Below are 21541 nucleotides of genomic sequence, written 5' to 3' on the forward strand. Positions count from 1 at the left end.
TTAATCACGCGCATAGATCAATGTATAGAACACAGGGCTTAAATCTACGGTTCTAAACCAATGGCAGCTGTACTGATGGTGTCAAAGCAGATATCCCAACAGCAGATCTCCATGGAAAAAGCCAGAAACACATTGGTTACAGCAAATATTACCACTTATGTGAAAACACAGCATTTATAGAAGATGCTGACTTTTTGTTGACACCAGCAGAAATGTAAAGTGCTTGTGTCCGTAAATGTAAAATTATTCATGATCTAACAAGGTTGCCACGGAGCAGGGTTGACAAGGCTGCTAAATTAATTTAAGTTTGACATGTCGTGAACAAGTTACTCATATCCACCATATCTGTGGCAAGATGTTGACAGTTTTGACATGTTTTATTAAAAAATTCCCATAGTATCAAACAGCGATTCACTTATTGTGTTATCTATGGTCTTAGTGAAAAAAGGGGAGTGCTTTTCACATTACCAGCAGCAGAAGGCTTAGAGGTGTCTCTTGAATCAATAGTTTCCACACCCAGATAGACAGAGCACATAGACAGCCTGGTGTAACATTTAGTCTCCTAATTTACGACCAAATTAAGTGTGCATGTTGCAAGGTGCTCAAACGCCATTGAGAATCAAATTTCACTCAAGTGCTTGTATTAGAATGCAGACAGCATGCAGAGGAAAAATAAGACAAAAGCTTTTTATTTTAGCTGTATTATTGCAGAGAAGCATCGACATGGACCTAAACTTATAAATGGAAGCCGTTAATTCCTTATAAAGAGTAGGCATTAATAGTACTTGTGCACTCATAAGGACCCAACAAAAACAACTGTGATTAATTAATCGCTCCCACGGTTTAGTATGACTAACAGTTCTAACGTGCTTCCTTTCTTGTGGTGTTCTTCATGACACCTTTCATTTTAGAAGTTTTATCTCAAACTCAAAAATTGTGTATAGCCATGGCTGCAGATAAATGTAAAGTTATGCATATATAAATGTGTGTTAGGAAAAAAATACACACTAAAAACTACTGCAAGGTTCTGGATCACAGGAACATGTAAATCAGGAAAAGAAAAGACACACTAGCTTGATGCTTCAATAAATAATTGTATTTATTCAGCCATAATAACGATTAACGTTTCGACCACATCGACTGATGAAACTTTAACCGTTTTTATGACTAAATAAATGCAATTATTTTTTGGAGCATCAAGCTAGTGCACAAGTCTTTTCTTACGAATGTATAAATGAAATATAAACAAGCCTAATTATTACAGTTACTGCATCAGATTTCAATGGCATAATGACTGAAATCTCAAACCAGAATTTGGGGCTATTATGATGGGCTAAATCATGTACATGGTGAAGCCTCATGCCATTAAAACAAATATTAGGGTTTGAGGGAGAGGCATAATCCTTCAGGGCTGTTGGGCCGACTAGACACAATTACTCGCGTCACAAACAGGTGCGACCATCCGGTGATTAATACTTTTCATTAGAGCGGATGCGAGACTGGAACGAGGAGTGATTTCCCCAGAGCGAAGCGGCGGCTCTTTGATATTTCAGACTAATTGCGATTCCTGTGTAACACATCGTCCATTATTTGCGCACTAGCCCTCCCACTGCTCCCAAAGCCTCGTCACGGGGGTAGGACAGACAGTGCTGGGAAACACAGAAGACCAGTCAGGGCGGAGACACACCGCTAAGTACTGGTGAATGGGAGTAAAACCGGATGCTAAACTGATTCAGATAACTGAATCAAATAGTAATAAAGTGGTCCAATTTCTATAGCAAGCTCCCGAATGGTACCAGTTGTAATGGAGTTTTCCCAAAAATGTGACATACTTGAGTGTAACAAATAAAAAATGGAGGCAGTTCTTAAAGGGAAAAGGAAACTATATGAATAGAATACACATTTTTTAATGTATTTTTGACCCTCACATATAGTTCTCTAAATTAAGGCTGAAATTAGAAAAAGTGCTGCTGGCATTATCCTAGGAAGTGGCTGCTAGAATTTTAACTGGGCAACTGCAGCCAGGTTTGTGGAATGTCTTTGATAGGGGACCGGTCTGAATCTGGATACACCAATGCCCGGATTTCTGTTAGCTACAGTGGCCTGGTGTATACCTACCATTAAGTGGAACATCTAGTTGGGCAGAACACTTGTACATTGCAAATCTATCACTCAGTCAACTACTGAGAGAGGCTGATGGTGATAACTATTTATGCATAAGGTCTAAAACCCCAGGTTTCCATGTAACAGGGAAGTCACACTCTATAGGCCCAGAGCCAACAAGTCTGGGAACCCGTAACTGTACTGTATTGGAAAAAAATGAATGAAAAGGTTATGTTCTTTACAAGCTTCCATCCCCAGACAAATGAGACATGGTGGCTCAGTTAATTAGAATGTGGCCTCATTTTCTCATGTGATGCAAAGAGACCAAATCCAGGTTTTAGCACTTTCAAGTCGCATTTTAATGAGGGCTTCACCTGCCCTTTTAAACCATGAACCCAACACTGCCACACATTTATTTGCAGGGGCCAAAGACAGGTTTCCTCTTCTGTCTCTTTCACTCCTGTAAAAGCACTTTTCTTTACTTATTTGGCTGTGGAGTTTGTTGTTCCCAGAGCACTTAAGCACTAATTTCTTTCAAGAGCAATATAGAAATGCTCTGAAGGATTCCCAAAATTGAAAATCACAACACTGACACAACCCTCTTTTTCTTGGCTGGGTGTTTTTTCTGACATACGTGTGCCATTTATTAAAGGGACATTCTGTCCAAAATTAATTCCATGGTACAATGGAATCCATCCGGCAAAAATTGCAGCTGTGTCAAACTGTGTTTAAACCACCTCGCACTAACTATAATTGTTTGACCACGTAATTATTTTTAAGTGGCTGCTGATTTTTGCTTATTGTGATACTGATAATGCAGTAAACATAATAATAATCAAATTCCCCAATCAATGTTTATCTTCCAGGACAGTACTACTCTGGGCAATATTCCACTTTAGCGTCTTTGCCCATGGGTTATCCATGTAATCATCTATTATGCAATAATCAGTGCATGCTTGTTTGTTTCTCAGAGAATCTATTGGTGTATTTATGTTATATGGTGATTTGCACAGTTTGAGGTTATCAGGAATATAGCAACCTTACATTTCATTTATGACCTTAAAACAAAAAGGCACAAAACATATGAACATGATCTCATTTATCATCACCCTAATTAGTGTAGCTAAAACTGACCTGCAGACAGACACACTGATTTCAGTATATTGGCACCCAACATGGGGCCGAACATGTCAAATTCCCTCCAAAATTTTGTATGTCCAACTATTTGTAACCACAGCCGTGTTCATGCGCAAACCACTGCTGATTCGAGTGAGTGCACACATCCGCAGTTCTCCTCCGAAACACATGGTGTCACCAGCCGGCTTCTCCCTGGCCTCCAATTCTGAAACTCTTATCGTTTATTAGGCCTTGTTTATCTTAAATAATGCACTGTGTTAACATAATTTTTAAACGAAGGAGTTTAAAAAATGCTTTACGTGTACAGCGCATTTTGGTTTTATTCCAAATGGAAAAAGGGGGGCCTCAAAATGTTGATGAAGCAATTTGTCGCTTATGCTAGACGAGGAGCGCCAGCAATTTGTAGCATCAACACCATTCATTTTTATAGGTTAGGCTAGTAGGCCAGCAAGTTTACAGTTCTATACATTTCATTTAAAATCACCTATATTTTATTTAGATTCCATTTAAAACATTTAAACATTACGTTTTCAAGAACACAACTGCAAACATTGCACTTTTGAATGTTCAAGTATTTGCACGTTGTGTTTGTACAGTATAAGACAGCATGCTCTCAGAACTGTGCTGCTGTTCAATATTGATAGGCTATTAATGTTTAAAAGATTTTTTTTTAAAGATTATTGCTAGTATTTAATGTTTTAATAATGTATAATAGTAGTAGTAGTAGTAGTATTAATATTGTTTATTTTAAGGAACTGTAGGCTTGTTTAAGTATGTTGTAGCCATGTGTTGTTTTTTCGAGGCAAGACCCTGAGCATACTAGGTGGAATAGAGGAATAGTTATCTGGACTCTCCGGAGGCAGGACTTACCTGTGAAGGCGTGGTGATGCTGATCTCTGGGACAAAGTTATCGTCAAACAAGCTGACGATCTGCTCCTGGTGCAGCTCCTTGGTGGGCGTGACCTTCGGCGGGGGCGGCACCGGCGGACCCTTCCTGAGCTATACGCGAGCAGGGAGGGTCACGTCAACGTGGCCATAGCAACATCGCTTCATCATCATCAGCAGCAGCAGCCACAGACGTCACACCTCTACACCACCAGAACTATTAACGGGGGGATCTGTCTCTGCTCATCAATACGGTGGATGGGCTAGATTGTACATTAGAATGATGATGATGATGATTATTACTACCACTAGTACTACTAAGAGTACTACTACTCGTACTACTAGAGCTACAATTAATAGTACTACTATCACTACTAGCACTCATACTACTCACATTACTACTAGTACCACTACCACTACACCGACAATAAAATCAAGAGGTTTAAATGTGCAAATATAAGTTTTCGTTTTTTATGATCATGAGGTAAGATGTTGGGCCCAGGAGGTCGTTATCTTGGCCTTACTGTTGCTGTGCCTACACGGAGGGATGCTTTCATTCGTCTGTTGTCGTACCTGTGAGGGCGACTTGGGTCGGGGCGGGCCAGGCGAGACGGGCGCGAGCATGTGGTTGGGGCTGGCGGTGACCGGGCTGGCGGGCGGCGACTCGTCCTCGGGGGGCGAGGGCGTTCTGGCCAGCCGGAGGGGGCCCGAGTCACTGCAGGATTCATGGAAGATGAGTAACGGTCAGACCGTGCTCAGCTGATCCCGTAAACGCGCTGATCAACACACCGCCACCGTGAAGACATGCTGATCATGCTGGAAATATCCTCATTGGTTACATCGGAACAAATCTTTGATAAAAGTAGTTTGTCTTTCATTTAACATGATATGAACTTACACTAAGTATGCAAACAGAACTATCAGCAAATTTTACCCAAAATTGAACATTAAAAATTTTTCCATCTTTTGCATTAAATGATGACCAAAAAAAGCACGCAATTCATAGTTATTCCAGTCTTTAAAATGATAAATATTTAATCGATTATGAATAAATGTTGCGTTTTATGTGAAATTCAATGGCATCAATAAAGAAAAATAGAATACCACTCCGGCCATCAATAAGCATTTGGAAGGTGCTCCCTTAGTTGGTTTTGATGTGCCAGTTAATTACATCATAGCATCTTCTAATGAAAGAAATTCATACACTATTCTAAGTGGTCATGTACACAAAACTAATTAAGAGACTATTAACTGCTAATTACTCTACTGAAAGTAGTCTAAGAAATAAGCTCATTTGGATTTATCCCTCTTGCCTATGTGGCCAGTCAAACAGAGTGAACAGCAAGATAAGGGTCTGACCCTAGGTAATGAGTCAGCTGTAGCTGGTTGTTGCATAAGACAGAGAGCTATATAAATAACGAAAAGCTACTTGCACTCAATCATCAAAAATGAAATACAAGAAGACTCAGACAGAAAATTATTTCTGACCTTGGGAAAAAAGCTCCAAAAGAAAATATTTTGGCTTTGCCAAACGTCAGTCAAAGTCGGATAAAGAACACAGTGTGAATGACTAATACTACAAGCAAATTCTGCTGGTGGTGACATTATTTAGAAAACAGAACATCTAACTGGCTGCATCTACTGTCTGCGATGATACTCTACTCTCAATTTGAGTATAATAATGCTATATTTGCACTGCCAATAAATAAACCTCAACCATAACAGCCCCCTGAGACTTTTAGAAGCACTATTTAGTCCATTATTTTCTACATTAATATAAAGCAGGTAGACGGACCTACCTGTAGACAGGTAGACAGATGGGTAAATAGATAAATGGTAATGAGGATGGTATACACATCACCTTTGGTAAGGTGAGCATACAACAGGGTTGGGATTACATCCAAACAGCCTCACAGCCCTGATAGTGATGAGGTCTCCTCATTGGGCCTAATGTCATTCGGATCTACCTCATTACAAAGTCAGACGATAAGCGGATGGGTTTTTGACATGGGAACTGATCCCAGGTCAGCAGGCAGTGAGAACCAGGGGCCTCCCTGCCACAGGACCCCTTTCCTGGCAACCCCTACCTGGGAGCTCCCTGGATGGTGAAGGCCTTATCCGCATGCTGCTCCCCCAGGCTGGTCATCACCTCGTACAGCTTGTGACAGAGCTACAGCAGCCAGGACACAGAGGAGACAGAAAGCACAGCATTAGCTAAAGGGCATGCATGTGACTGAGGTCAATTTCCCAAGGCCAATATTGCTTTTGTTTACAATGAAACATGCCAAGCAGATGCACTAAACCACAGGTGCCAAACTCTGGTCTGGTTTTAGGGATGTTCTTGGCACCGGTGGTTCATTAAGTCACTGATTAGCTGAAGAATCCACACAGCCTGTTCTCAAGGCCTTAATTGGCAGCTGATTGACCCCTGCACTAAACCGCACATTATGTGATTATCTGTTATCTGGCTCAAAACCAATTCCAACTCCAGTGAGTCTGTAACATAACAGGTGGCATTTGACAATCAAAGGATACACCATCGAGGATGAGAATCATATGATATAAGTGCCTGTGCTGATTATGCACACCATCAGTATTAGGGACAGGTCATGCTGCTAATGCTAACTAAAGCATATTTCATAGACAGGTGAATCAATACACACGATTTGAAAAGATAATGAAGACACCTAAGGCTGAGTCATTTCTGATATAGCCCAAAGGATGACACTGAAAATTTTGGGAAGCCTGCTTTTAATACACAAGGATAAAAGTCAAACAACTGTGTAAAAAGGCAAGTATGCAATCAATTTCTTTCTCTTCTTGTGGAATTTATCAAAACAGTACTGCAGATTAATCTGTACGTGTCTGTAATTTGGACCTCTGCTTTCATTATGTTTCCTATAGTTCTATGGTCAACTTCATCACTGAATGTTACTATGGAAGAAAATGTATTTTCAAGTATAAATTTTCAATTTCAGAAGGGAAATAAGTTATTCAATCTGGTATATTCCATTAGCTAATATTATTTAATATTCTTTATTTAACAGAGAGAGCAAGAGTTGATTTAAATAATAATTGTAAGACAAACCAAGTTTTTCTTTTTTAGTGGAGACTGGACTAATGCTGCTTATAAAGCATACTAGTACCAGCATATTGTATAGATTTTAAAAGAGAATAGAACAGAATAGAATAGAATAACTAATTTTCCCATGGAATATAGAATAGCATAAAAAAATTACACAGATTAAACAGAAGACCGTAGTGACAAAACAAATGGTTTGACGAACCAAGCTCTTGACATGTGCATTCATAAGAAACCAAGACTAACTGTTTCAAAGTGATCATGTATTTCAAGGAATATTTCACAACCATTGTGCAAATCCTGCATGAAACAGTAGACACGTCCAGTATTGACGATCTACTGTGGCACGGGTTAAGACATGACCCAGCGTAAAAAAGACCGATCGCCATGGAAACACAGAGCAGCATCCAGTCTGCTTCCTGGAAACTCGGTACTTGAAGTGTGAGTCGTTCCCCTCCCGTTTCTTAATTGCAGAGTGCAATAAGAAAGCACTCGGTTCTTACCCACGTCATTCCACCTCCTTTTAGCCTGCTAAATTTGCACCAGAGCCAAACTGCGCAGTAGGGCACCGGATTATCTATTAACGGACCTTGGCACAGTCAATTAGTAATGTACCTCCGCAAGTAAAGAACATACTACACAATTGTATACAGTTTCGGTAAAATGTCTATGTTCTGTTCCATCGACTCCACAGGACCACTTCATTGACTGTAATGCAACTAACAACATGCAGTGCAGATGGTGCCTATTGCTGACGTATTTGGCCCGGGTGAAGGATGAAGGTCCTGTTGTTCAGCACGCCGCTGTAGAGCAATAACTAATCACAAAGTGTGTACCTTTGCTGTTGTACAAAATTTACATTTTTTAAAATAAATCAAGTCACAAAGGCACATAAACAATACTCATTAGTAACATTTTATGTGAGAATGAAGTACGAGGAATCCATGGCTTTTATCTAGTTAGAAATATATTTGCTATGTCTTCCGAATGCATTGAACTGAATCGCACAAAGAACAATTATACAATAACCATATAGAGTAATAACCAACGTAGAAGAAAACAAAAAAGCATGTCATGAAATGCCAGAGGCCTAAAAACATTTTCAGAAGCAATCATTCACAGCAGAGCTCAAGCAAGAGCTTTAAAAGATTTAAAAATGATTACAGCTTCATACAGTGTGAAATGACTTACCAAAGAACACCTCTGCTTAAACTGGCACTATGAAAAATACAATTTCAGCTTAATGTTAACAAGACCCCATCTACTATCCCATCTTGACAATAACATTGTCAGATGAGGTATCCAAAACTGCCCTCTGGTGCTATAAAGCTCTTTTTAAAATCCTCGTCGAAGATTTTCATGTCAATTAATGAACCTTAACATAACGCAATGCAACAGAGCAAGAATGAGCAACACAAAATAAATAAATAAATAAATGAATTGAAAACATAACTTTCTATTGTCCTCACTGGTTGCATGCAACAATGAACATGGAGTGTGATGTCGTTCAGTTCTGTCTCATCGCTCACTTTGTCTCTATTTCAACAACATTTCGCTGGTGTGCCCCGCCACCAAAGTCTTGCTATTGGTGGAACTGCATTTGAACTTCTGCATTTTTTTCATGCTCAAGAGACATCACGGACATGGGCGAAGAGAAGCTAATACATGAAACGGAGAAACATCGGCTTCTCTATGATGCTTCTAGTAATTCACGGACCTAGAAACAAGTTGCATGGCTGGAGAAAAGAAGTTGCATGGCTGATTGGTCTGTGTCACCAAATCAATAAGCAGGCGCTGCCACCGGAACTGATCAGACAATGACAATAATTTTTAATTATAATTTTCTGTAATAAAACTTAGGTACTACTCACTAATTTTCACCCAGAAAATAATAGAAAAAGGCTGGGGAAAGAGGGCAAATGCCCACTCCGCCAGATGGTTGGTTCCCATTTGGTGACTCTGTGACACTATCGGGTCCTATCAGGACACTTTACAAAGTGATATCGTCGGGCATTCGCTTGCTCGCATCATTAATTCATTTTTTTATTTGGCACCCAGTGCAGGGCTCAGCCTATCCAGTTCCCACCCCAATTTGGACTGGCCAATTGTTGACAACAGCAGCGGCGTACATGAACCTCACTGCTGATTCATGACACTGTAGACATCCATGATTCTCCTCTGAAATACATGGTGTTGCCATTTGCTTCTTTTCACACTGCAGACTACAGCTAAGCATAGAGCTCAGCATAGAGTGGAGTCGGAGGAAGACCTTTCATATGCAGCTTTTGTCTACAATCTGCCGGCGCCCAATTGACCACCAGGGGTCGCTAGATAGCGATATACGCAAAACCCTATTCGACTGAACCCTCCCATTCCCTGGCCAATGCAATCGCCAATTGTGAGGCTAATCCACTGGTGTGGGGCCTTAACAAAATGAGACATCCAGCAGCCATTCAAGTGTGTCATTTTTTTTTTGTTTTCCACACAGAGGAAGTCTGTGTCATTTCAAAATGTGGTGAAATAAAAGCGAAGTGCTCTTTCAAGAGCCAAATGAAATTATTGAGAACAGACAGACTTTTTATTAGAATTATTGGGAACAGACAATGCAAATCGATAACTGTACTGGAATTGCATTTTTTTGTGCAGTTGCAGTTGCTGTGTGCCAAACAGAAACCTCATCTGACAACCTGAAATTGTACCTAATTGAATCAGTTTCCGCTTGCTGCTAAGGCAAATTCAGCATGATAATCAAGGCCGGGAACACAAATTCCGTTCCTGGATTAGGGTATGGTGCAGAAGAGGCTATTGCAGCACTCAGCAGAGGCACATATTCAGGCATTGCAGCTGAATGCTGAACATCTCAGTAATTTTCCAGTGAGATCAGGGAGGACTAGTGCAACCAGCACACATCACTTGTGATTACACGTTTCAGGTTACGCACCATTGTACATCGGCATTTTTGCAAAAAAATGTTAAAATGCTAAAAATGTTATTGTGTAAAAGTGCGCGTGCATACCCGTGTGGGTGGGGGGAAAGCTTATATCTGTGTTAACGAGCATGTGTTACGACGGCGTCAGCCCGCATGTTGTCACCGCGAAGCACATGCTAAAAGTGTCATTCCGTGTAAGAGGCGCATTCTGGTGCTTGGGCAGATGGCACATGCCTGGAGGCACCAAAGAAAGCATTCTCTGTGCAAAAAGAAGCTGAGCTGTTTCCTCTACTCTGTCACTTTTAAGAGTACACAGACACCTTGTGGAGCCCATCGCAGCGCAGCAGTAAACAAAAGCAGGCCTGCCAGCACCGCAAAATCACTTAGCTCCCCCCAGCCTCGCTTCCCAATATAAAAGCCAGGGAATGGCTGTTGCTGATATTACTGAGAGTGCAGCAGTGCTCAAACTGTGAGAGACGGAGAAAAGGCCCGGCTGTAGTGGTTACATTGATGCTCTCATTAAGAACCGAGGCCCTTTGCTTTCTGTTCTAGTTCTCTGTTCACCTACAGTTGCAAGCCAACCGCACAGCACGGGGTGGCGAAGTGATGAGAACTCGAATGGCAGTCGGATCTGAAACAGTTTGAAGGCAGTGGGCCCTACTAACAGACACCGCATGAGGGCAGGACTGTTTTGGACTGATGGTTATTGCCTAACAGAGAGGAGAATGTTGGGCCCATTGGCAGAGAGCTGTTGAATTGCAAAGCTTTCGGAAATGGCGAAGGCATTAGTTCAAAATAACAAAATTGTGAAATCTTGCATAGGTTTACGACACAAAGATTTAAACATGCACAGTATGTTTCATTATGAAAGAATGCACAGCCTTCAGGTCCATAGATATCGGAAGACCTGAGCAAACAGCAGTAGCACAGTTAATATGGTTTGTCCAATATGGAATGTTATATCGGATTAATTGTATTACATCATATCTGCGTATTTTAACCTCGAACTGCGTTCCTGCTACTGTATAACAATGCATGCAAGTTGGAAGGCATGGAAAAGGACCATTGTCATGATGTAAGTTCGATCCATAAATCTTGGTGACATCTGCTCTTGCTGCAGGCTCTGTTCAGTGGGTGTGTGTGTTTGTTTGCACATGTGATTGTGTGCGTGGGTGTGTGTGTGTGTCAGAGATATAGCAAGTGTCAATATGCCATTAGAGACCTGCATCAACAAAAATGCCATTTCAGACAGACAACACTGTATACTGCCATATAAAATCTGAGGCATAGACCAGTGCACCAGGGACTGACATAAAGTAAAAGTGAAGTATCTCAGCACTTTAGGAACAGTCGGTACTTCCGTCATAAATTGCAGATGCTAGGAGTGATACATGGTGTTGAGGGGGATATTGCAGAGGTTGCTCGTCATCAGAATGGCAAAAAGTCCACCATTTTGGAAAGCTTAGCCCTCAGCCCTCTGAACCCGTAAACAGCAGTTGTAGAGTCAGGGCGACATGCAATATTAATCTCATGGGGCACATCATATCCTGTGCAGTGTTGGCCTCTCCCGAGTCAACTAAGGATGAGCAAAACTTTCAGGCATGGTAGGCCATTAACTCGCCAATGATACATTGGTCCAATGTATCATGGGCACTGGGGAAACACAGACAATTTATTAGAAGCTTGATATTCTATATATTCACATTACAAATGTTCTCAGAATTTATGTATCAATGCAGAATGCAAATTTGAATGTAGATTAGATTTTTTTGTCTGCTGGCCTGTGTATATTAGCATACCCAAAAAAACATACCCACCAGAAAACAATTATTATTATTATTGTTATTATTATTATTAGAAGTAGTATTAGTAGTATTAGCACATTTTGAACTCACTAAATAGGATATTAAAGGCATAATGCTGTAATGATGTTTTCTTCTTATCTTACATTCAATAATAAAATATTTAATTTACACATACATCATTTTAACATAACATAATTTTAAGCCATTCTTACTAGAATAGTAATATAATTTCTGCATATAGCTAAAATTGTGTGGTGTCTGTGATTGCAGCATTGTTGCATGCTTAGTTTCTGTCCTCCGATGACATGCCTGGAACTCTACAGCATAGCTATAAATAATGTGCAATAGGCCAATCAGCACACTGACAGCATCGGTGATTTGACTTCTCCACGGCAACCGAGAAAACAATCAATGATGTTCAACTGGAGTGGCAAACAGAATGCTTAAAATAAAATTCCGGGTGAAATTACAGAAATTGCATTTCATCGAAGCAAACCGTGGAATCCACTTAGCTAATCTAATGGAGCTACTTCACAAACAGTATGCTCCGTATCCTTGTATACCACTGCACTCCACACTGGATCATGCAGGGGGTTCTTGGGTAATGCGGTATTGGGAAATATCAGGCTGTATACTCGCATGATGAATAATGATGTATTCATCAGTGCAAACCAATAAAATTACACTTAGACAATATCAAGACAGATAAGAAATAATACAATACCCTACTGGTACATTGCCTGCCAATGGATATAATTTATTTGGCATATCTCAAAACACATCTTTAAACCTCAGGACAAACTGTCAGATATTATGAGAGGAACAGGGAGCTGTGAGAGACAGCACGCTTTAAATTATGATTTAACAGAGGCATAGGTTGGTACAGATATTACAGATATTCTTATTAAAAATGTGGATCAATAAGAGGCTATATCACTGAGAATGACAGCCATTTTTTTCAAAGACGTCTGTAGTAAACATTGTAACTCACTGCCAGAGCAGGAAAATAAGGTATACAGAACATCTGAGAGATGCATCTGCATGGGAAGATTAGACTGTCAACAGAGTCGGGCAGAACCAGAGATAACTTGGTATTTTGCTACAGACTATTATATGAGTGTAGATGGAGATCGATGTTAACCCCAGTAATGGAGCTTAGGGCATTGCTGGAAGACATTAACGGTTTGGTGCAATAGCTTTCTACTGTTGCGCAACAACAACAACAAAAACAACAACAACCACAACAAAAAACACAACCTGCAACTCCTTATTTAAGTCTCAATGAAAATAAACATTCAGCTGTCATTCTGTCCATGTGCCTGATTAAGTAGTAATTGAATGATTAACTGAGTTGAAAGATTGAATGATTAATTGAATGATTAATGATTGCTGTAATTAATGGAATGATCGGGTAACACTTTACACTAAGTTGCAGCTATACCTGTGTAGTTAAATTATAACTAATTTGGTAACAAGAGGTTATTATGCAGTAACTCAACACAGGTAATATGAAAAAACAGTTATTTGTTGTTGGAGTTACTCAGTAATGACCTCTTGTTACCAAATGAGCAACAATTTATACAGGTATAGCTGCAACATACTGTAAAGTGTTACCAATGATTGTTAGACTCTTGGGTTGAAATAGAGGCTCCATCAACCTCTTGGTAGCAGGCTGTAATATACATTGCAACAAGATTATTTCTCTGGACTCTAGCAAACCCCTTAATGTGTGCTGTTTGCCCCAAAAGTTACTGAGGTGAAAAACCTTCAGAAACAGTGACTGCATTAGGTTTGTGATGCGAAAATAAGACGGCAGGGTTAATGACACTCAGTTTGCTCCATTAACATAGGCGTGCTGGTACAGCGATGACCTAGCGCTGTGCATTGCCCTAAAACACAATCTGTCCACATGACTGCTATACACTCTAATGAACAAGGCACATGAGGAACGTAACTCTATATATGTCATACACACATAAAATCAGCAGAGGCAGCCAACACAGAAACTAATACTAATACACTGCAAAAACAAAAGTGTCAAAGGAGTCCTCCTGGAGTTGGCTCAGTCTCAGGAGGGAATTTACAGTGAGTGCCTTCAAATGAAAACAATTATATAGAGAGAGCTGAGGAAATACAAACAAGATTTGTCTGCCTGTCTGTGATGCGTGACTAATATCGATATGCAGTATTTAAAGGAGCGAAACTGAATATAAATAGAGGCAGAAGGTTAATGGGACTCAGTGGCCCGGGGGAACATTTAAATCCCGTAGGTATCCTGCTTCAAGTCAGTACAGCTGCAATCAAGAAATTTTGAAGATATCCGTCCAGTATGACTGTTAAACATTGGTCTTAGGAACCCTATATACCCATATATGAACCAAGCACAAAATTAGCTGCAGTTGCAAGGGCTGTAGCCAATAATTTTGACAAGCCTGAAGTAAATATTGAAAACAAGATGCACTATGCATAGATGCTAAAAGGCCCAGGTAACTATAGTGACTATAATTGCATAACATTAACATTTCTGTGAGACCTGGGTTGACCCTAGTAGCACACTGAGATACACAGCAAGAACAAAGAGCAAATCTTCACTGGAATACTGGCAGCAGGCATTTAGTGTCATCATCCAGGCATCAGCCTCTTAGGAAACAGCGACCGGTCCATTACTCACCTGTGCAATTTCTCTGTGGAACTTGGACTCCAGGTGTGTAACATTTTTGAAGGTGTTCACGTAAAAGCCCACCCGACTGCAGTCAAAAACAGAGATGAAAAATATGTTTTAAAAAGACTTCGTACAAAGCGGCCCAATAATGCCACGTTTAAAACCCCTACACTCAAGGATAAAAATAATGAGAAACAAAACAGCAAAACATTTTTTTTAGAAAAATATAAATCTTCAAACGTTGTAAAAAAAAGTGAACACCAGAGAACACCATGACCCGTGTTGCCCTGATCTGCCTTAAAAAAAGGTGTAGAAATACCCCAATACCCCCCCCCCCCCCCCCACAACCAAATGGTTTAGAGTATTCTGGAACATTATCCCCCAAAATATACATGGCAGTAAATATAGCCCTGCTGTTAAGGATGACGATAAAAGTGCACGCCTCTTCTATGTTTGAGAAGAAGCTGGAGGGTCAGGCAGAGATGTCAAACAATATGTACCCCGCAACTGGGAGGCCAGCGACAGCACCCTGCTCATCACCATTTAAGGGCTGGCACCACAGGTGCATGTATTATATGTCATTTCAGATTGTATTTATGGAAAATAAATACAATCATGTGTGTGATTTTATAACGAATAACCTTTAATGGCCATTTTCTATAGAGAACATTTTTCCTGTATGAAAAACATTATAGTTCCAACTTATAACTATACTGTAGCTGCCAAAATTAACCTGATGCTTCTTAACCCAAATAGCTGATAATTTACAGAAGTATTTTTAAAATATATTTTGTCATTTCTATTTTATTGGGTATTTTATGTGGAAAAAAAGCAAAAACAAATCTGAATTTCCTGGCATATGCATAGTGTTTTTTAAAAATAATTATTCAGAAATAATACAACATTTAGAAAAACCCCTCTTTAAATTACCAGCTATTGAGTTATTATTACATTTAAACAGAAAAATGAACTTTGACATAGTCCACTGAGAAAAAAGGGTTTTAACTAATATGCAAATTTGCAGTTTTAAATATTCATTAGCTAATTTGCATACAACAGCTTGCCAGGTCATGTAGTAGAAAGTCAGAAACTCAGTGGCTTTTCAAGACCAGGTGTGATACAGTGCTGGATACTATCTAGTTTGTTGGTAAATGGTGAGCACCAGATGCCCTTTACTGGTAAGAAAATGAGAGGCCTATTCTCGTGCTATGTTATGTTACGATATTGTGCGTCTCAACAGACGAGACGTGACTGCCGTTATATTTTAGGCAAGGCAAGGGGGCGGGGCAGAATTAAATGAGGGCCAGGGATCAGGCCTGCCACCGCATCAACATTAAAACCAAACCAGACCCTGAGACGTCCCTCTGGCGTCTCACGCTGCCGTCACCGTCCGGGGTGCCGAGCTTCTCAGTACTCGAGTGACTGCAAGAGCATCCCTGATTCAGCGCAGCACAAGGAGCACAGCGAAGCGCGACAGCCGATGGCCGTACGCGCACTGACCGAACGGCTTGGGATGCCTCGCGGCTGAGAGAGGCTGACGGCACAGGAGGACGGAATGCCGCGATCGCCACGGCGCGCAGGCTGCCGGAGACAGGCTCCCCGCGCCGCGTCGGAGGGGAAATGGCAGGGCAACACAGGACACCGCTGGGCCCGTTGAATTATTCACACTGGGAACGGCTCTTATCTCTGGCGCAGTAGTGCCAGCCAGTTAAATTCATTAATGGGAGCCCCGCTGGACGACACCTTTTATCTCGACTATGCAGAATTGCAAAATGGTGGGGTTCGTCATCAATTAAGGGCCGCTAAGTTGTCCCAATTCCATAACGGGAATCTATCTATTGATAACAGATTGTACGCTGTGAAATGTTTTTCGGTTATTGTTGTGGTTTTCTCTACCATGTGCCATTTCAGGCATATAGTACCAACGTTATTTGTACCCTGACCAGCGCGCATTATAATCAAATGGAATATTCCCTGAAAATCTAAGCAAATGTAAATCACATACAGCGATCTCTAACACAACTCAAAAATGAGATCAGAATCAAGAGATGGTTTGAACAAAATCATATTAAATACCCCTTGAGTTTTGGAGAGGAAATATTTTTTTCAGAAACCACTTCTGACGGAACATAAAATGACTACTGCATAACAGAGGGCTGAGTAACGCAGGTCTGAATGCAGAATCACCCAGTACTAATATCTGCCTCATTACAGTGATTTAGGGTTTCAGTTGAAGCATTTGCCTCTGCGGGAGAGACTCTGCCAGCCAGAGGGAAATGCTTGTGGGGTTCAGACAGTAGGGGGTAGCAGAGTGTCATTTTTCTTCACAAGGGCAGTTTCCATAATTCTGCACTGTACATGCTTTCTGTTTCTTTTAAATCTCACCAACCTTTTTTCCTTTCAAAGTCTGATGGTAAGGTCCTCAAATCTTTGAGCCCTATGTATTTCTTTGTGGTAATACCTAATTAGCCAACCATGACAAGTGGTTTTCCAGCAGAAAATATTTATACAGCACTATTCTTGTTTATATAAAAAACAATTCTGTGATTGTCATCTATTTGTGAATTGGTGTTTCTTCAACAGTACAGAACTGGGTACATAGTTAAAATTAGGTAGAGACAGCTTGTTTCCCTACCTGTCCCATAGAGAGGGTAGCTCCTCTTGAAGGTCGACATTCAGCTCCTCAAACACTTTCTGCGCTTTGTTGAACTCCTCTTCAGCCTGTGAGTATAGATTGGCTGTGTAAGACATCACTCAAGGATGCAACCACCTTGAGCGCTTTAAGGTTTCCTGGAAGCCATTAAGTTTTCTTTTTTAAGGTTCTTAAGACATGTAAAACATTTATTATGTTTTTGACTTTCGGTAAACAGAGATAATGAATTTATATTACCATGCAATAGTATATAACTATGATTTTATGATGTTTCTGTTTCTGTTATTATGATATTTCTTTATTTGAAAAGATATTAGCGTATTTCTTTCTTTATTTTCTTGTGAACTTTGTAGGCTGTACTTGATGTTGCTACATTTCACTCCGTGGGCTATTGTTAGGGGCTCAACCATAACGTTTTATTTACATCTAACAGCAATGAAGATATACCTTTCCAAAATAATACAGATGGTTGGTGCATTATTTAAAACCCCTGACCGAAACACTGAAATGCGCAACAGGAATATTCACGTGGGTAAGGACCATACCGGCAATGCTAACTCTATAGCAGTTCCAGAAAAATCAAATTCATATTAAAGGCCCAGGAAACTGAAATCAGTGAATTCTTTACTGATGTGTTGTTTTAATATTATTTTGCAATCACAAATGACCCAGGAATATTTTTAAATGATTCTTACAAAAAAAGGGGGGAAAACGCCTGTGCCAAGACTTGATTGCTTTCCCCCTTGGCTAAACGCCAGGCTTTCAGTGGGTGGGGTTAGCTGGGTACAGTGTGCATCACTAAAACTCTACGACCGGTGAAATGCCCTCTGGAAATGCCTAAGCATTGTGCCTTCTCTGGATGAAGAAAACCAATAAGCTGTTTTTTTATCTTTTCAAAAAAACAAAGAGACCATAAGAAAAGGGTTTCATTTCTGGAGGCCCATGGGCACTGCAATATTGCAATGTCCCCTACAGTTAATATTTGTAGTGCCCATTTTCGTGAAGAGGACTTCACCAACTATACACAAACAATGTGGCTTTGCAAAAAAGCAAGCACTGAGGCATGGTCCAGTGCTTTCCCTCCCTTCACCTCTCCCTACTGTTGCTGCTAATGAACAGATGTGTGAACAGACGTGTGATCGATCAGTAAGTAGGCCTACTGTTAGTTAGCTAGTTATAATAAAATAGCTTTCAAGCTTAGATATGTGGAATTAAATCCTGTAATGCGAGGGGTTTGAGACTGCTGTTTAGACTAATGTTAGTGTACAGTAGCTCAGTGCTACAATGTTTTTACACATAATGATTTGCAGGTTTAACTATACAATGGTATAGTTCTACAACTTACGTTGCTTACTTTTGTGTTGTCTGGCATTCTAATGTTACTGCACTGAACTACTCACGCTAGCAACAAGGAATGGTTTACATATGAGGTGTCTTACAGATATGAATATTAATGAGCGAGAATATATGCGTACCCTGCCCTTGTCTGCTGAACTGGTCAGGATAATCTAATAGTGTTTATTACAATCAAATGGTTAAAATTGAGAAAAAAAAAAAAGTGAAATAAATATTAACACAATCAATTGTCACTTCAGGGGAGTATAACAACAAATTGAATCCAGGTTCCTGGACCTTTTAAAATTAGATAAGGAAAGTACTGAAGAATACTTGTAGATCATCCAGAATTGATCCTTGATCAAAGAAATGTGTTTGATTTTGTTTGAATAATGCATGAATGCTACATTTTTCTTTTTTTAAAAAAAAAAGCTTGTAAACCTGTATAATTTGGCTGTCAAAAAGTGCTTTGAAAGGTTTTTCTGAATACAGTAATTACGTTAACCAAGTCGCAGGAAAAAGACGCATATCAGTAAGAATGATGTTCTGGAAAGAGCAGCAATCTACTCTACATACTCAATGAGATGAAAGTGTGTAACATCATTCCAGCAGTTCCTTTTAAAATGTGCATACATACAATATTTAAAAGTAAAATATTTATTCATTTCTCCAATGAATCTTCACATTGCTTTTTGACTGAGTGAGGCTTCATAAATCCCAAATTAGGTGGAGCAACCATGTTCTGTCAATAACTGACTGGTTTGAACAGACGCATTTTAATATGGCAAGTGGAGTCTTATGACTGCAGTGCACAATTCAGCAAGGGAATGATGACAGCTGCATTCATCCATTATCGGGTTAATGAAACTCTCTCATCACTACTTCTTATTGTGCGTCAATACAAACCTTCTCTTGGGCGTTTTTTTCTCTCTCTTTTTCTGAGCTTACCTTTGAGATTTTGCGCTCATTTCGTATGTTGGAGGCCTGCAAAGTCTCCAAGTGATGCCTCGCACTGTCATAGTCAATTAGCTTCCGGCTTCTTTTCGCAATACGAGTCTGTGGAGGCACAAGCAATGAATAAAGGTTTAGGAGGCAGCCTGCATCAGCATACAACAAAGGATTCATCTTGTTTCCATAGCAATGTACTGTACGGTTCCTGAGTCTCTGTCATCACGAACATAAGAGGCAACGCCTGTTTGTGCTCTGGACTCATACAAATTACTTCAAAATCACATTTTTCTAGTGTGCTTTCAGAGTGGAAAAATATAAGTCGGAGTTCTGTGTATTCTAGAAAAGTCACAGGCAGGGAGGGTTGATGATGTCTGCGCTTGGTACAAAAGATTACAGGACCAGAGCAGCCTGCTGCAAATAAGAAGCCTCTGTTTGCCCGTAACAAATAGTAGCCGTAAAAGGATGAAGGCTCCAAACCAACCAATGGCAATGCTACCTAAGCTCAAGGCACAACATGAAGATATAATTACTGTCTTAATGATATGCGTGCATTATAAAGTGAAATCCAATAGATTTCATGCAAAAGGGTCCTTCGACGCTATTCATTCAGTAGAAATACAGCCGAGATACTGTCTTTTATGTCAGTGAAGTATGGAAAATTCCAGTGTCTTAGTGTAGTCTTACTGCCGAAATAAACCTATCAAGAGCATCTTACTGTGTCTAAGAGGTACATGGATAAGGGTAATAATTATTTGCCTAACATACAAAGGGTTAACACAGAATGTCACAAGTTTTTCTTGTCTAGCCCCTATTTTTGGTGAGTAGTTGCTGCACTCTCTCTCACACATTTCAAAAGAGAGACAGTATCCCTTTTCCCTTTGACTAGTTATACAGTCTCGAAATGTGTCAGCAAGGCAGTACCAGACCAGCATATTCAATGAAAAATATCCAGATGGCATTCACCCAGCGAATATCATCATCTTTGAAATGGACATGATTAAACACATCTGCCTCTGAGATTAAACATCGGAACACTGACCTCCCTTTCTTCAACTTGAATCAAGCCAGTTTAAATTACATAAAATAGTTAAATGGTATCTACACTATAACAGAATCAGGTACGGTTTACAATAAGTAACTTATGTAAGTAACACTGCAGGAAACATACGTGCGCAAACCCACACGCAGCACATGGGATGCTCCATTACGCTTCAGAAGCCAATCTCTTAATGGCTCGTTACCGAATTGCTAAAATTGGCCACACAGCCTCTAACCCCAAAGGGGAGGGGCACACATGCTGTAAGGAGACGTGCTCTGTGCGCATGCAGTCTCCTCCGAATCTCCCAGCCTGCACCGCACTCTCATAACATAACAGCAAAAGGAAGAGTCTCCCCACCGGATGATTGATTGAGGAAGCTGGAGGCAAATGATGAAAAACCATCAGGCAGCAATGCAGAACAAAGGGAGATTTTTTTTTTTTTCAAAGGACAGAGAATATTATCACAAATAGCTGAAATATTGCTTTTCAATGAGGAAAAACTACCTTGTTAGATAAAACAGCAAAAGTGAGACGTTCCCATTTGAAATTTCCCAGAATGTCTTTCATTCCAACCAGTGTTAAGGCTATCTAAACAACTGTACCATAATTAAAGGTACTTTAAAAGTACTACTATTTATACTGGTAATATTCTAATTCCTAATTAATTCTATACATGTCTAGGACTAGTCTATTCTAGTCTATTCTTCAATTTCAGGCTCCAGACCTCATGTATTTATGCTAACACAGAGGCTGAATGGGTAGTTCACTCTTGTGACAGACATGCAAGGAGTATATTTGTATGTGGTTTTTGACTGAGAGGCCAAATAAGACTGACAAATGGCTTCATACTTTAATGTCGGGGAATTGCCCAAGATAGGTATCCAAGGTGATAAGTGACGAGTCCACCAGCCTCTGATGGAAGTCTTCCCACAGCGCATCACAATTCTGTAGAGAGAAAAG

General features: G+C 40.1%; 1 protein-coding gene across 5 annotated transcripts in view; it reads right to left on the reverse strand.

Moving 5' to 3' along the window:
• The window catches only part of LOC118226089 (amphiphysin-like), an 87629-nt gene that overhangs the window by 26120 nt on the left and 39968 nt on the right, over positions 1-21541 (reverse strand). For all 5 annotated transcript variants that reach the window (XM_035415382.1, XM_035415381.1, XM_035415380.1 and 2 more), the window contains exons 5-11: positions 21431-21526; positions 19540-19647; positions 17239-17324; positions 14613-14688; positions 6213-6295; positions 4699-4840; positions 4111-4239 (exon numbers count right to left, since the gene is read on the reverse strand). In XM_035415382.1, coding sequence (XP_035271273.1) covers positions 4111-4239; positions 4699-4840; positions 6213-6295; positions 14613-14688; positions 17239-17324; positions 19540-19647; positions 21431-21526 — 720 coding nt within the window. The remainder of the gene's footprint in view (positions 1-4110; positions 4240-4698; positions 4841-6212; positions 6296-14612; positions 14689-17238; positions 17325-19539; positions 19648-21430; positions 21527-21541) is intronic.

This window comes from Anguilla anguilla, chromosome 4 (genome assembly GCF_013347855.1).
Source record: "Anguilla anguilla isolate fAngAng1 chromosome 4, fAngAng1.pri, whole genome shotgun sequence".
Taxonomy (NCBI): Eukaryota; Metazoa; Chordata; class Actinopteri; order Anguilliformes; family Anguillidae; genus Anguilla; species Anguilla anguilla.